The sequence below is a fragment of the Vanellus vanellus genome (genome assembly GCF_965231255.1).
Source record: "Vanellus vanellus genome assembly, chromosome: 11".
Taxonomy (NCBI): Eukaryota; Metazoa; Chordata; class Aves; order Charadriiformes; family Charadriidae; genus Vanellus; species Vanellus vanellus.
The window spans coordinates 21375133-21390954 of NC_138916.1; the positions used below are offsets into that span (position 1 = coordinate 21375133).

The 15822-nt window shown below is 39.8% G+C and overlaps 1 protein-coding gene across 1 annotated transcript in view; it reads left to right on the plus strand.

Moving 5' to 3' along the window:
* ASB7 (ankyrin repeat and SOCS box containing 7) overlaps nt 1-15822 on the plus strand; it is a 29032-nt gene that overhangs the window by 2521 nt on the left and 10689 nt on the right. Inside the window, exons 2-4 of the mRNA XM_082488706.1 lie at nt 3009-3105; nt 7379-7639; nt 14768-15373. Coding sequence (XP_082344832.1) covers nt 7429-7639; nt 14768-15373 — 817 coding nt within the window. The 5' untranslated portion in view covers nt 3009-3105; nt 7379-7428. The remainder of the gene's footprint in view (nt 1-3008; nt 3106-7378; nt 7640-14767; nt 15374-15822) is intronic.

Below are 15822 nucleotides of genomic sequence, written 5' to 3' on the forward strand. Positions count from 1 at the left end.
GTGATATTTTCTTCGCTGGACTCTGCTTGTGCTTAAGGTTGCCAATGTATGGGTGGGAAATTTGAGGATGGTTAATCGCTGATGTGTTACCAGTGTTTTCTGAAGATGATGCTCTCCAGTTTGAGCTGGGTGATGTCACTAGTTCTCCCAGCAGGCCCAAAAGTCAGACCTCGCAAATCTCTTCGTGAAATGGATAATAGTTGGTAAAATGATACCTCTGTACTTCAGTTTCAGCCACCTGCAACATGCGACAACACAACAGCTGCTTATTAGTGTATGACACCACCAGTCAGCATCATACGGTGCTATAAACACTTGAAGTTGATGGAAGACTTTTAGATTAACTCTTCTGGTTATTTTAAATTTAGTACGTCCAAGCTATGAAATGGTATTATAGAAACCCTGATGAGAAACGCGTAACTTTTAATGACCGCTTAGGAAGAAGAGTTAAGGCTTCTTTCCTTTGAAGTAGCAGTTCCTCTGTGATGTTTTGGATTCATGCACTGTTAACTCGTTGCTTTCAGACCCAGCAATTCGCATGTGTTGCTTGGCGATTTTCATCTCGGCCACTTGGATACCTTGCTTGATGTCTGTCTGGGAGGTAGCATAAAACATCTAGCAGAAAATACGTTCAGGATTATAGAGCTCTGTGACATTTTAGTATTCCACATGTTATTTGCAAACTTTGTGGTTGTGGTATGAGAACACAAATAATAAAATGATTGTTTGCCTTACTGTCTTGTCTGAAGAGCTCCTGAAATAGGAAGCTGAGTGACATATGAAGATGATAGTTGCATTTAGTTTCTTTGTCAAACGCATATTGACCATTTTTAAAATTCCATTTGAGTGAGAACACATTTAGCTTGTTCGAGTTTTGAAATGGGTGGGAGAAGTGGGTCGTGAGAGTAATGAATGCTAATGTGATTATCCTTATTCCACAGGGCTTGCTTTTTTTCTTTTATTTGATTTAAATGCCTTGAAATACTTCAACCACAGACAGCTAGGATCTACACTGATTAGGTCTGTGCTAGATATTAAATGCTGTGTGTAGTGGTACACTTTCCTTGTTGTATAGAGTTAGGCTAACATCAGTAAATTATGGTCCTTATTCTGCTCTTGGATGTGTAATCTTACAGTTTAGGGATCAGGTCTATCTGTTAGCTCAGCTGAATGAGCAAAATACTGTGTTATAAGGTCTTGCTTTTAGTACCAGCCTTGAACTTTCTTTAAAGTAAGTCCATACATATGTTGGAATTAATTTTCCACATGATGTTTGCAATGACTTTAATGAAGTGACACATTGATGTAGAGAAGTCTCAGATCTCTTTGACAACATGAGACGTTATCAATAGATAATGAAGATGCTTATCTTATTTTTTTGTGTGCTACTTCTACTACCATTATTAGTATTTTAAGCAAACTTTGTTAAGTCATTGAGTAAGTGAGCTTTACTTTCACTAAATATGACTTCTTTTTATTAAAGTTACAGATCTTACTCTTGCCATATGCAGCTAATTTTCCTTTTGGGGGGAAAAAAGCTTGTTACTTTTTTAGTGGAGCAATCTGTTACCTTGTCTGTAGTCTGTGAAGTCAGTGCAATTCTAATTTGCATCAGCTAATAAAAAATGTGTGGGTTTTAAAGTGAAAATCATGCAAAAATAAAAAAAAAAAAGGTGAAGTAACGACTGATCATCTATGCAAAAAAAACAAGGCTAGAAATGTGATCAAATTAGGTCATGGCAGTGCAATTCTGTGCAGGGCTGTGAGCATATCTGCAGACATTGTATGTTTTATCTTAGGAAGCAAAGCTCTTGGAAAATGTGCATAAGAGGGATGAAAAGAGCTTTTTTCATCCTCCTCTTCTCAGCTATCGTGAGGAAAGCAAGATTTTATGTTGCATTAAGTGACACAAATTTTACCTTGAGCTAAAAGCCGCACCGTTCATGTAATTGTTCCAGTGCAACACATTTGCAGAAGAAACAAGTCACTGTGGGTTTTGTGTGATCTGCTGTAAAATGAAGTAATTAATGCTTTTATTATTTATTGTGTTTATCGCAGTGCTCACATATGATAAGGGGTCCTGTCGCAAGAAGTTTGCAGCCAAAGTGAAGGAAAGGTCAGAGGGACAGAAGTGTACAAAGAATTAATGAAATAGCATTGATTAGTCAGAAACGGTCAAACGTTGGGACTGATCCTGTTAACTGTAGATGACAAGGAAGGAGGATAAGGAAGACTAGTCTGAAGAAGGCAACTGCACAGGAGTTGTAACTGGAGTTCAGTAAACTCTGATACTAAAAGGACGGTTTTTATATATGAAGAAAAGAGTGAAGATGTTTGAGGTGATGGTATTGCTTGTATTGTGAAGGTTTCTTTACCTGTTTGTGAAATGCAGTGTGTGTGTGTTAGCCTGATGTGTTGTGTGAGGGAGAGACAACTGGTGGCACCAGAAGTCCAGTTGAAGGACAGAGAAGTCAATGCTCGATGTTGTCAGGTTTTATCCTTTAGATAGGGAAGCATAGATGGGATGGAGACTTAAAAAACAAACAAACAAACAAAAAACCCCTACAAAAATGGGTTGGGAGGAACTAAATGGATCCTGAAGGTTTTTCCTGGCATCTGACTCCCACAGGGAGATGTTGAGCAGTCAGGCAGAAATACCTACTGTAACCTTCGCATCCATTCTTGTTCCACAGCAGAAGCAGGTTCGCATAATCCTTAGAGAAGAGTTTAGATTGTTTCTTCAAGGTTTACTCCAGAGAAATTGCGCATCTCTCATTTCTTGTTTTCCATAAAATATTCTCCGTAGCCTTTTCCTCATCTGGCAGAAGAAAACTCTCTCCACCCCAACCTCTGGAGGACTGTCTGATAACGAAAAAAACCGCACTTCAGGGCCTTTTCTGGCATAACTGCATTAAAATGTAGCATTCTAGCACAAGTACAAAGTAAAAGTAAGTAAACCACTAACTTTTACTCTTTGCAACTAATAAGAAATATCTTTTTTTTTTAAGGGGTAGCAGGTTTTGATACACATGGGCACACATGATTATGAATAGTGAAGACAATGAAGAGTGGGACATCCATCAAAGAGTAACAACCACTTATAAGGTAATTCAGGAACACATTGAATTTACCCTATTGTACTTGCAAAATCAATTAAGTAGTTGTTGTTGTCCTCTACTTTCATGGCAAGATACAATCGTTATAACCAAGAATGTAAAGGTACATTTCCTCCCCACCCTCTTCACTTCATTTTTTTACTTGCGTGTAGAAAGCCAATATGTAGCAATCAAAATGCATACTGTGTTCTGAATGAGATTGATTACAGTTGCAAAACATTAAATATTAAATGCCAAATGGCTAATGACTTCCAGTAGTCTTCCCTTCCTTCTCCAAAGATTGATGCTGTAAATGGGGATTTGCGAACAGGAATTTTAAATGAACTGTGGAGCAGAAGTGAAAATATTTTCGAAGCTGGTGTGTACTTAGCGCTATCCAGAAACCTTTAATGTTACAGTTCCGTATTCTTGTAATTTGAATTTCATTGCTTGCCATAGGGGTGAGATAGAAGAGTAGATATTTACAGAAACTGTGCAAGTGATAAAAGGAGCTGCTTATGCCTGACTTTGTCTTCTGCTTTGTATGTTTTAGTACTTATGTACTTTAGTACTAGCTAATTTGAATAAGCTCTGCTAGTCACATGCAACATATGGGGCCAGTGCCAACTTTTTATAATGCTGCATTACAAATATACCCACCAGCTGAGAAGTGTGATATAAAGCGCTTTGCTTTTTCTTAACCAACTGTCTTCATAGATATTTGCAGGGGGGATACTGCTGTCCCCTTAAATGAGAAATCCTGTTTCTCTTCATCTGTTTAGGGATCCGATCTCTTTCTGTAGCACTTTGGGCAGCTAGTTTCACCTTAATTTTCAGGATCACATGAGATCTTGCAAATATTAGTCCTTTACAAGAAGGGACTGTAAAAATGGCAGTAGAAAGTTTGTTTATATCGACTTTCGATCAGATATTCGCAGTTTGAGAGAAAAGTTTTCATATCTTGGTTTTGTACACATTCAGAAAGTAGGGCTAAAGTGGCACACTTGATTTATTTTTATTTTTTTTTAAGGCCCTCCCCCTGGCTTATAGTTATTATCGGTCACGTTCTGCTGTCCGTTTTCCAAAGAAAGACCTTGTTTGTGTAGTTGGAATTTCATTAACAGTACTATTAGTGGTGTGATCCAGAATGAAGTCAAGCTCCCTGTCTTATAGGTGAGTGTGTTCCGAAGTGCTAATTGGAGTTTAGAAAAGAGCTTAGCAAAAGCTTATTAGAGTCAATAGAAATACTTCCATTGTCATCAGATTAACCAAGTTTGATTTTGGAATATGCTGCTAAAGCTGAACTATTGAGTTAGCAGTTGCTGGTTTGTAAATCCCCTTTTCTTCCAGTGTCAGATAATGGAGTTCATACTATAAAACAAAACAAAGCCAGTACCTAAGCCATGTATTACCTATTGAGCTAAAATGTCTTCTTTCATAACCCTGTGCTGAAATAGCGATTGCTGCCATACATGGTAAGTAGAAGCATTTATAAATGTCAAAGACAGGCATTTGCCGTATGTAATTTCCATATTTGCAATGTAAGTAGGGTCATTGTAGCCACCTGTTAATTATGAGTTTATATCTCTCCAAGAAGCAGATAAATGACTTTTTTGCAATGGGCACAACCAGGTTATAGAAGAGTGAATAGATAGCTATGCCTTTATCTGGAAAGATGGCAGTGAGTGATGTTTTCACTTTTCTCTTGTCTATGTGTATATCTGGATCACAGGAAAACAAGTGCCCAGTGGGATGTAGGGAGTTGATTGCAATGTCTTTTGAATGACCTATGAGTCATGAGGATCTGGAAAACGTAAAAGAAGGTTTAGGTGATGATGTGGGTTGACGTCCTAATAAAACAAGGCTGCTGTAAATTTTACGTTTTGCTTAAAATTAATTTTCGTCTTTAGAACTTTTCCTTGTACTTTAACCTTGATTTACTTTACAGGAGTCTAAATGCATTTTTCTCTCTCCTTTTTATCTTCTAGTTCTGTTTTAATATCCATTGCAACGGTTTTTGAATATTTTCTGAGACTCCTATTGCTCAGCGTTGCCTTTCTAATACCCTGCTTTTATTCTCTTTCTTCTGATATTCCTTTCCATTCTAGGAATACCTGTTAAGGGGATATGATACACAATGTATGTGAGAACGTAAACACTTAATGGACTTGGTGTACTGTGGAAGAATCCCTAAATACCTGTTTGTTTTTTTTTTTTTCTTTTCTCCAGCGGGGAAGCAAGTAGAACTGCAGATGAGTACTTTTCAAACAAAGCATGCAGTATAGTACTTCTTTCTTTCCATGTGTGCTTGTATCTAGGCTCTCTTACGGTGGCTATTTTAGATAGCTGTTTGGCCCAGCTCTCGCATACTGTATCAAAGTAATTATAAATTGAATTGTTCCGGTATATGTTCTCGTGGTGTTTGACAGGGCTATATTAACTGCACTTATTTGTTTTCAGGTCTCGTGTATTATCATCTTTGTGTTTGATTTTTGGAGTATAGAGGTTCTTTGCAGTCCTTATGTACTAATAAAGAAGTCCACAAGCCAAAGTGCAGACAGTACACTCTAATTTAGAAAGAAAAAAGGACAGGAGAAAAAGAAAAAGGAAAATTAAGGTTTTCAGTTTGAATATGAATGTTACTAATATTCATGTGCAGTAGGTCACAGGAAAAGATCATATTAGTAAGACGAAAATATTTTCATTGAAGCTTAGAGGTGATACATTTCTAGGAAAAAAAAAAAGAATATCACGGTTCAGTTGCTCTAGCAATGCAGTGCTGTTTCATGCAACAGTTTACATCATCTCTTTAACCAGTATCTCTGGAGTTAGTGATACTAACCGTGTTGTGATTTTGAAATTAATATTGGGTTCTGGACATTTTTCATTTTGCTTATTGCTCAGATGCTTTAATTGTGGATTGCTGTTTGATGCTGTCATTTCTGAAGAAAATGTTTACTATTTATAATGTGTAAGTGCCCTTTTCTTTTGCAGTTCAGTGATGTGAACCATGTACTATGATTTTGCTAGCAACAGTGAGATTGTTTGGGTTTTTTTATTCTATGTATAAGAGGACTTTGCATATAGAGAGTAAAACTTAGCATTCCTTTTCATTAGAATCATAGAATCATTTTGGTTGGAAGAGACCTGTAAGATTATTAAGTCCAACTGTTAACCTAACACTGCCAAGTCCACCGCTAAACCATGTCCCTCAGCACTACCTCTGCCCGTCTTTTAAATACCTCCAGGGATGGCGACTCCACCATTTCCCTGGGCAGCCTGTTCCAATGCCCGATAACCCTTTCACTAAAGAAATTTTTCCTCATATCCAATCTAAACCTCCCCTGGCACCATTTGAGGCAATTTCCTCTCTCCTATCACCTCCTACTAGGGAGACGAGACTGACCCCCACCTCGCTCCAACCTCCTTTCAGGTAGTTGTAGAGAGCAAGAAGGTCTCCCCTCGGCCTCCTTTTCTCCAGGCTGAACACCCCCAGTTCCCTCAGCCGCTCCTCACCAGAAGTGTGCTCCAGACCCCTCACCAGCTCCGTTGCCCCTCTCTGGACTCGCTCCAGCACCTCAATGTCCCTCCTGCAGTGAGGGGGCCAAAACTGAAGGCAGCACTCGAGGTGGGGCCTCACCAGTGCCGAGTACAGGGGGACAATCGCTTCCCCAGTCCTGCTGGCCACACTATTCCTCATACAGGCCAGGATGCTGTTGGCCTTCTTGGCCACCTGAGCACACCGCTGGCTCATATTCAGCTGGCTGCCGACCAACACCCCCGGGTGCTTTTCTGCCGGGCAGCTTTCCAGCCACTCTTCCCCATGCCTGAAGTGCTGCATGGGGTTGTTGTGACCCAAGTGCAGGACCCGGCACTTGGCCTTGTTGAACCTCACACCGTTGGCCTTGGCCCATCGATCCAGCCTGTCCAGATCCCTCTGTAGAGCCTTCCTGTCCTCAAGCAGATCAACGCTCCTGCCTAACTTGGTGTTGTCTGCAAACTTACTGAGGGTGCACTCGATCCCCTTGTCCAGATCATTGATAAAGATATTAAACAAAACAGGCCCCAATATTGAGCCCTGGGTATCACCACTTGTGACCGGCCACCAACTGGATTTAACCCCATTCACCACAACTTTTTGGGCCTGGCCAGCTAGCCCGTTTTTTGCCCAGTGAAGCACACACTCAAACAAGCCTTGAGCAGCCAGTTTCTCCAGTAGTACTGACTTCTTTTCAGGATCCTGGTCCCAATCCTAATTTATTCATGCTTTATATTGATTCAAGGTGTCTAGTGTGACCTCATGACGCTTCTGTAAAAGGCAGATTCAGCTAGGATGTTACACCATCACTGTCGGAGAAACCCTGAACTACAGGAAGAGTTGCAGATTCAGGCTGCAGTTGCTGCTGGCGATGTTCACACCGTGCGCAAGATGTTGGAGCAAGGATATTCTCCAAATGGTCGAGATGCCAATGGCTGGACCTTGCTTCATTTCTCTGCAGCAAGAGGGAAAGAGAGATGTGTCCGTGTTTTTCTTGAACATGGAGGTGAGTTGCCTAGAGAGAAAAATCTCAATACCCATCTCACAGCTTTCTATCCCAGTTTCCATTGTAGGGCTTCCCAGCACCAGTTAGGTATCAGACTACTTCTGATTATTTTTTTTTAATTCTTTGTTTTCATTTCTTTGGAATAGTATTTCATCTCTCTTTCCTTCTGATGCATAGTCAGTGAATGAGGTAATAGATCAGCTTTATATCTTAATACCTTACTGCTTTTTTTGTGGGGTTTTTTGTTGTTGTTGTGTTGGTTTTTTTCTGATTGCCTAGGAATTGTTAAAAGAATGAATAAGCATTATGAAAATGGGGCAGGAGGGCTCATTATAAAATTAAAGCACTCACAGCACTCACACGAGTGCTTTTATTCTCTGTTAGGCGGTATTATTAGAGGAAGGCAGATCCTTGAGTTGAAATCCTCGGGAAGTTTGTTTCATAATTCTTGAGCCAGTTAACAAGTCATATTAAAGACTAAGTTTCTGTATGGGCTTTAACACAGTCTGCTAAACTTTATGAAAACAGTACTCTTTGCGAAAGGACTTTAGTGTGAGCTAGTCTGGTTGAGTTTACAGTTCTCTTACATCCATCCGTAGTGAAGCTTTATTTCAAGAACTGATTGAGTTTTGTTGGTTTAAGTGATATACTCGCTTGGATGGTGATTACTGCCCCTCAAATGGTACAGTCAGAATTTCTTTTTGCTATATATTTTTTCAAGGCCACCTAAAGTTTTAGAAATGGATAGTCTTAATCTTCTAATGTGTTACCAGAGAGGAAAAATTAAAATTAGTAGATGTTCTCCCCATTCTGATTAGTGCCTTTAAAAGAACAGCATCCTCTTTTCTAGTGCTGTTTGTATCACAAATGAGTTAGGAACTAAAATGTTTCCAGTCCCAAGGAAACTGAAATTATCATTTTGATGCTTTACATATCTGAGGCCATGTGGGCCCCTTATGTGTATCACAGTATTTGTAGGATATATGGATCATCCTTAAAACTGAATGGCATTAATAGGTTGTGGTATTTGCACAATTAGTGGTATGTTCCTTAAGAGGAATAATGAAACACAGCCTGAACAACTGGACCCTGTTGATACACCTACTATGGATTCTCACCATATAGTATCGGCAGACCCTCGTGTCCTTATTGGAAGAGGGAGAAAAAGTTACTAAATTGCACTAATAAATAACTTTAAATTCTACTTTTTTTGATAATTTTTTTTTTTTAGGCTGTAAGTCTTGAAATGTGTTGAGTTTAGCTCTATAAACTTGAAGATGAACTGAAAAAAAACCACCGTATCTATTCCTATGTATTTTCACTGTGTAGGTTATGATATTAAATAGCTGCTGATGCAGGGTTTGTTTTTTATTTTTGTTCTTACTCTTTCCTATATGAAGTACCAGCTGAATCTGATGCCTCGTGAAAACTGCCTGTAATGAAACATCCTTGTTCTGGAAGCAGTATTGCGTTTAATCACCAGGACTAGAAAGTTGAGTAACAAATAGTGTGAGGGTTAGTCATCTACAGCAGCTTTCCTGTAGCTGAGCCTCGCTTCAGAAAATTGGCGCTGTTTTGTGCCTTGCCTTGTTTTCCCTCAAAACAGAGGCATAAAAGATAATGAGTATTTAAAACATAGTAATGTCACAAATGAGCTATTAAGCAGGGAATGAGCTGACTCCTAAAAGCCAAGTTAATCATGCCTGCCTCATTAGTGAGAGGTTTGAGTCTACCTTTCCTCACGAAGTCTCCACCTTCCTCCCTCTGAAGAAGTGAATTGTTTTGATGTTGGAGCTTAATCCCTGTGGACCAAAATGATACTGGGGTGAAGGAGAAAGTAATTTTCTGGTGTGAATCTTATGGTAAACAGAGTATTGAACTGACTATATATTAGTGTTAAAGAAGATGGAGAGAGGGAGTGGTTGGAGTTCTGGAGGGAAGAGGGAACTGAGATGTCAGCGGGAAGGATGGGGCAAGTGCTGATAGCTGCGGCTGTTTAGAGGGATGGTGAAGCTTAGCAGAGCTGGAAATATTGCCACGGTACAGGAATGAGAAAACGGCACTGGACTGTTGCTGAGGGTAGAGTGCTGTGCCTCAGATCTGAGATGCTGGAAGACTACTGACATAGTCTTGAATGGTGGTGAGATGGGGATGGAGTTTGGCTAATAGAGGCTGAGAAGGAATCTGGTCGCTGACCTGGAAATAAAAGGTAGCTTCTTACGGGAGTCATGACCTGGCTGCCTCCTGCTTTTGCTCTTTTTCTTCTCTTTCATCATTGCTCACCAGCAAAGAAAAGAGCCACGGGACAGCGTTGTACATGCAGATTGGCTGATTTGAGTGGAGGTGGTGGAATAGGAGGAAGCTTTTTATTATCTGCTGAGCAAGGAGACATAGACAGATTGGGAAAATGCATAAAAAAAAATCCCAGTCCAGACTAAAGGATGAAGCCAGCAGAAATACCACCTAGATACAGAGGTAGCAGGTCAGATAATAAATATTCTTTAGCAAGAGATGAAATGCAGAAAGTTGATCAGAACCATGGAGAAACTTAGTTTTAATGAAAAGCTGCGAATTTGACTTTCTTAGTGTATTTGTCTCATTTTAATAAAGTGAAGATTCCATGAAGCCAGCTCTGTCCATAGAAACAGTCTAGAGTCACAAAGCTCAACAGGAAAGCAATACAAAAATAGGGAGTGTAGTTTTCAGTAACAAGCCTTTTTTTCCCTGTAGTGTACTTTTCTTTTTGTTTTAACTTTCAAAATGACATATTGAGGCAGACAATCCAACGCTGGACAAGAACTATGTTTTATTAATCCCCAACCACCACTGTTAACATTACAACCAGCTAAAGTCTTGAAAGTGTCTAGTTAGCTGTCCCTTGGCGATATCTTCTCAATACTAATTTAGCAGGACAGTTTCTGGTTACTTGTATTAAAGTGAAGAAATTATTTACTAAAGCTCCTAGAAATTGAAGAGTAACAGAAGGAAGTAGCCAAACAGATGTGTTTGTTTATTTTTAGTCTTGGCTGCGAGGTATCTAAATTTTGGTAAGGTTGTGCAGAATCCAGGAGAAACTGGAGAATGCCAAATGCTCATCCCCCTAAACCAGCTCATAAAGTGTTTCTGTGTCTGAACAGTAATGCTTTCCCGGAGGTCTTTTGTATCGATGTTGTCCTAGAAAATTCAAAACAGAAGCTATATGTAGCCATGTTTCTGAGCCTTGTGGTCAGAATTAAGGCCTAGCTGGGGGAAGTAAGCTTGAAATGATAGCAGTACTTTATGAAGCCAGAAGCGTTGCTTTCTTGGCTTCCCAAATTAGACTGTGATAGAGTAACCTAACGAAGGTGTCATGAAAGAAGGGAAACCATCCCACTGAGCTGTGAATTGAAACTCTGAAATATTAGGCTCTTGTTTTGGAATCTATATATCCTCTAGATTACAGTATTAGAAAATATTTTCATTAATAGTAGAGTTTCAATGGCTAGGTTAGGTGCCCGACTTTAATACAAAATAAAATACTCTGAATATCATTCAGTGTTGCAAATTTTCAGTCTCGGGTGAGATTGATTGCAGTAATTTGGTACCCTTGATAAGCAGTGAAAGGTTTATGCCCCTCTATGCCCCTGCCTTATATTTAAGAACATTAGAAGTGACCAAATGCAGCTGTTCCTATTTCTAGATTCTGCTATCCCCAAATTAATTGGAAGCTTGAGAAGAGAAGAAATAACTATAATTGTTTGGCAATCAGGATGGAGGCAAGGTAAAGAAATGCTGGCAAGTGCTGGCTTCATCCCTTCCTAGTTAAATACGCTTGTACCAGGTACTCTTTTTTTTTTTTTTTTTTTTTTTTTAACCCCCCTGCACATTCTGAAAGGGAAGCTATGAGTCATTCCCAATTCATTTCTACCTTGCTTGTGTTCCAGGGGCATAGAGTTACTTTACAGCAAGATACCAATACCGAAGCCTTTTTAAAAAAAAAAAAAAAAAAAAAAACCAAACAAAAAAACAACAAAAAAAAAAAAACAAACAAACGAAAACCAACACAACAACCCAAATTCTTAAGGCAACACCAACTTTGTAGCATTACTTTTACTAACACAGGGACTTGAAAGGACGGAAATTGTATGCAGCGTGGTGCAGGTCCGACTTCTGCTAAAAGCCCTTGTGAAGTTCAAAAGTTTTCCAGGAGATGGCAGCAAAACATTGAATGAGTAGCAACAGGCAAAGTTTTGGACTTGTTAAAATTGTTTCCCCAATGAAGGGGGAGACTGGTACTATCGCTCACTACAAGCCCATAATCTTAATGGGAATTAGAATATTTTTATCATAAGGTTTTGCTACCGGGTTTACTTTTGGAAGGTTAGTTGTTTGTGTTGCTTGGTTGCCCAACTGAGAGCCTTTTTTCCCTATTCTTGTGGAGACGTTTCTCTTACATGACTTAGTATCGGGTTTGGTTCACTTTAGTGGTCAAAAGCAGTGAAATTTTGGGTGGAGGGAGGGCATGGAAAGTTACTTAAAGCTATAGGTAAAGGGCATCCTTATGTTGCAAGAAATTGTTGGGTTTGGATTACAACAACGTGTATAAAAATACATCTACGTGCACACACAAACGTTGGGGCATATCTGATTGAATTTGGAAATAGCGTAGGCTAAACAAGCTAGCGGCAGTGTCCTCCCCCTCAGCTGGGAGGTAGAAGTGATTGACTTGCTTACCCTATGCAGCGTGGAAGAGAAAAGGCACAACACGAATTTATTTTCTTTTTAAGCTTTTTTTTCTGTGGAAAATGGCCCTGGCTGCTGCTGTCTGCTTTCTATTATGTCCATCTTTCTCCCTAAGTCTGCCCCTCAGAATGTATCATCCCTCTGCATCTTAATTCTCATGGTTGTGCTACTCACTTCATTTATCACCAGTCAGGAGATAATGTAGAACAGCGCGAAGAAAGAGACCCTGGGAGCAGCAAAAATCACTTTGAAATAGTATCTTTGTCTTTAATGACTCTGTGGGTTGTACTGATTCTTTACTGTGTTTTGGACATCATCGTAGTGCAGGTTAGGTGACCTGTTCAGTCACTGACTTCGTTTTCCTGCCAGCCCGTGGATGCTTCGTCAGTTACTTTAACTCAGGTTAGTGTCCCTTCAGAGAGTGCTGGAGCTTCTGCTTTTCGCAGAAGACTAGGCAGGCTGTCACTACCGAAGGACTAAACTTTCCTTAACCTTTCTCTCGTTATTTCTAGGTTCCTACTCTATACACTAGAGGCAGTTCTCACATTTTATTGCTCTGTGTAGTCAGGCTGCGTTAGTTTGTGTGTTGGATGGGTTTTTTTGTTTGTATTCCTCCCCTCACTCTTCACTTTAAATTTATAAAAACCTTTAAAGTTGCTGGATGACCTTTGCAACTGTATTCTGTGCTCTTCCTTGCCAGTCCTTTTATTTGGGTATGATATCTATTTGTGTGTGTTAGCTGGATACGGTCACAGTACGTCCGTATTGGGAAACTTATTCCTGTTGTTTTGTGTTAGCACATTTGTGTGTTCAGCCCAAACTAGCTTGCAATTTTTATTGTATTGTGAGCTTAACTTACAGTAGGTCTGAATTTTGAGACGCAAGTTCTCACCCTCTTCCCCTATCCTGTTTGAGTGGTGGCAACCGAGCAGAAAACTGCCCTCTCTATGTGGTACAGGAGAGCAAGTGCTCCTCTTGAGCAATGAGCATGAGCGTTGGGTATTTATACCCTTCAGCCAAGTTTGTTTTAAACCTGCATGGTCACAATGTCCTATTTTTTTTTTCCCTTCTTTCTTTTTTTTTTTTTTCCCCTCTAGACCACTGCTGCTTTCCTTTAAATGCAGTATGTATAGATGAGGAAATGAAAACGAATTCAGTGTGCCAGGATGCAAAGACAGGGCTGTCAAGGTTACGGAAGGTGGACAGACACCCTTACGCCTGTCTGCACTTGGAGATGATGTGCTTTGTGCACAAGTGTTGTATGGTTACAGAGCAGACAGCAACACAAGCAACTGCGAAGGACAGACCCCAGCAGTTGTTCCAGTAGATACACAGGGGCACTGAAAACACGTCAGCTTAAGGCTAGTGTCTTGTGCAGGTAGGATCTCTCTTTACCGGCTGGGAGACTTAGGTTAGGAAAGCGCCTCAAACTTCCAAACTGTAGCTTGTAACTTTTAGAATCCGACAGGCAACATCTACGGACGGTGGAAGGAGACACCTCACAGCCTGGCATGTTCTCTAGCTGAGAAATGGTAACGAGGCAGGCGCCTTTCCTTTGCTAATTAATTAGGTACACAGGAGTAGTTACTTGCTTTAGAAGTCTGGGTGTATTGAGGAAATTAAGTAAATGGATTTGTTTATTTTCATTTTTAAATTCATAAATCAGACTGAGTTTTTGTGCCATGTTGGGGGGAAAAATATAACCTGTGTAATCACTTGTACTCTGCACTAACATTTTTCGTGACTCCTTCCGTACGTGGATGCTTACATTCTTGTAAAACCTTAAATTTCTGTAAAACTATAAATTCAGAACAGATCCATCATCTTTAAAAACAGACTTTATCAAGATAATCTAAAATAACATATATCCTACATGCTTTGGAAATCCTGCAGACCACAGAGAAACATTTTACCTAATAGAGTATTACACCCTAAAAACAATACAGTCCTGCCAGACCACAAAACATCCGCAGTTTGGGACAGCAGATGTTTCTACACATGCTTCTTTTTAAGACCAAGAAGCAACACAAGGGAAAATAAAAACGCTGAACATTGAGAAAGAAATGTAATATTATAGAGCTGGAGGAAAACTGGATGGACAGAGAGATTTGAGTAATTAGCCTAAGAGTGCTAAGAAGATGTGGAAAACTATTTGTCAAATGGAAACATATGTATGTCAAAGACAAAGTCTTTTTTGTGTAACTTTCTTAAATATAATTTAACTTTTTCTTAAAAATAGCATGTTCATGAAAGCAAGAATTAGTAGGAAGTACAAAAAATCCTGTCATGCTATGCCTGAAAAGACTAACATTCAACCGTTTGATGATTTTTTTTATTTTTTTTTTTTTGCAGCACTGGATTACTGTAATGCCTTCTAATTATTTTTTAATTTTATTTTAACTTCAGCTGATCCCACAGTTAAGGACTTAATTGGAGGCTTCACTGCTCTGCATTATGCAGCCATGCATGGCCGAGCGAGGATTGCGCGCTTGATGTTGGAATCTGAATATAGAAGTGACATTATTAATGCAAAAAGCAACGATGGTTGGACTCCCCTCCATGTAGCAGCCCACTATGGCAGAGACTCATTTGTCAGGCTCCTGTTGGAGTTCAAGGCTGAGGTTGATCCGCTCAGTGATAAAGGTACTACACCGCTTCAGCTGGCCATTATCCGAGAGAGGTCAAGCTGTGTGAAAATCCTTCTGGATCACAATGCCAACATCGACATTCAAAATGGTTTCCTGTTACGATACGCTGTGATCAAAAGCAATCACTCGTACTGCCGAATGTTTCTTCAGAGAGGGGCGGATACAAACTTGGGTCGCTTGGAAGATGGACAGACACCCTTACACTTGTCTGCTCTTAGAGATGATGTGCTTTGTGCACAAATGTTGTATAATTACGGAGCAGACACTAACACAAGGAACTATGAAGGACAGACCCCACTGGCTGTTTCAATAAGTATTTCTGGAAGTAGCCGACCCTGTCTGGATTTCTTACAAGAAGTGACAAGTATGTATGTAAGAGAAGTTAATCACAGGACACAGTGTCCTCTAAAAGCCTTCTTTGTATTTAGCCCCAGAAAGAAATGCTTCCTCTCTGCCCCTTGATGCTATTTAAATGCACTAGAAAATTTCTGGGAAGGTGAAGGGATTGTGATACTGGGAGTCTCTTGCTCAGCAAAGGTGCTAATGTTAAGTATATTTTCGTTTAAATTAGTTCTGTTTAAATATCTACAGGAAGCATTCATTTTTAAAAAGTGAACTGTAAAAATCTCATTTTATTAATGGCCTTAGCACGTGAGATGTGTGGGGTTTGGGGCTTTGCTTTGTTGTTGGGGGGGGGGGTTCAGTGTCTTTTGCTATTTCCTTTTTTTAATCGTCATGCGAATACCCTGCAGTTGTTGGCTCTTGCATCTGGCGCTACGACTAGGGCAGAAAAGAGCTTTTTTGGCTTTGTGT